The sequence below is a fragment of the Dipodomys ordii genome, unplaced genomic scaffold, assembly GCF_000151885.1.
Source record: "Dipodomys ordii isolate 6190 unplaced genomic scaffold, Dord_2.0 Scaffold279, whole genome shotgun sequence".
In the NCBI taxonomy this organism is placed as follows: domain Eukaryota; kingdom Metazoa; phylum Chordata; class Mammalia; order Rodentia; family Heteromyidae; genus Dipodomys; species Dipodomys ordii.
The window spans coordinates 18,446-19,486 of record NW_012267495.1 but is presented as its reverse complement, the minus strand read 5'-3'; the positions used below and the strand labels follow the sequence as shown (position 1 = coordinate 19,486).

The 1,041-nt window shown below is 53.9% G+C and overlaps 1 gene segment (V, D, J or C); it reads left to right on the top strand.

The window, feature by feature from the left end:
* The first annotated feature begins 284 nt into the window (after positions 1 to 284).
* The window catches only part of LOC106001244, a 7,328-nt gene continuing 6,571 nt past the window's right edge, over positions 285 to 1,041 (top strand). The window contains 2 exon segments of the V gene segment in view: positions 285 to 379; positions 484 to 805. Of these exon segments, the coding sequence occupies positions 334 to 379; positions 484 to 805 (368 nt within the window).

The window sequence follows — 1,041 nt, the reverse complement described above, 5'->3', positions numbered from 1 at the left end:
AAAAGAAACGATATGGCTCAGCATTCTTGACTGAAGGATGCAAAGTTAAACTTCTTGGAAGAGAACTATATTCAAGTAGTGGTTAGTCTTGAAGCCAATTGATTAGAGACATTGGACCAACTATGTACATTTCATAGTTCATCCACTCATCTAACAAACTCTGTCATCCACCTGCATCTCCTCTGTGCGCTGCCCTCCTGAGACTTCTGCCCCAGAGCTGCTTTATAGCAGAGGACATGCAAATAGAACGTTCCTCTGCCCATGAAAACCAGCCCATCCCTGACCTGAGCTCTGTGAGCTGATTCCACCAGTGACTGAGCACAGACCAGCACCATGGAGCTGGGGCTGCGCTGGGTTCTCCTTGTTGCTCTGTTGAAAGGTGATTCATGGGGGGCAAGGGATACTGAGTGTGCAAATGGACATGAGTGGGAGGAACAGTGGACGTGTGTGACCATTGCTGACCAGGATTCTCTGTGTTTGCAGGTGTGCAGTGTGAGGTGCAGCTGGTGGAGTCTGGGGGAGGCTTGGTGCAGCCTGGGGGGTCCCTGAGACTCTCCTGTGCAGCCTCTGGATTCGACTTCAGTAGTTACTGGATGAGCTGGGTCCGCCAGGCTCCAGGGAAGGGGCTGGAGTGGATTTCATCCATATATGATAATAGTAACATATACTATGCAGACTCCATGAAGGGCCGCTTCACCACCTCCAGAGACAACAGCAAGAGCACACTTTACCTGCAGATGAACAGCCTGAGAGTGGAGGACACGGCCATGTATTACTGTACTAGACACACAGTGCAGGAAATCCAGTGTGGGCCAGACACAAACCTCCCTGCAGGGCGCTCAGCACCAGCAGGGGGCGCTGGGCACACACTGAGGTCATGCTCAGTCAGCACCAGCAGGGGGCGCTCGGCACACACTGAGGTCATGCTCAGTCAGCACCAGCAGGGGGCGATTGGCACACACTGAGGTCATGCTCAGTCAGCACCAGCAGGGGGCGCTGGGCACACACTGAGGTCATGCTCAGTCGGCACCAGCAGGGGGC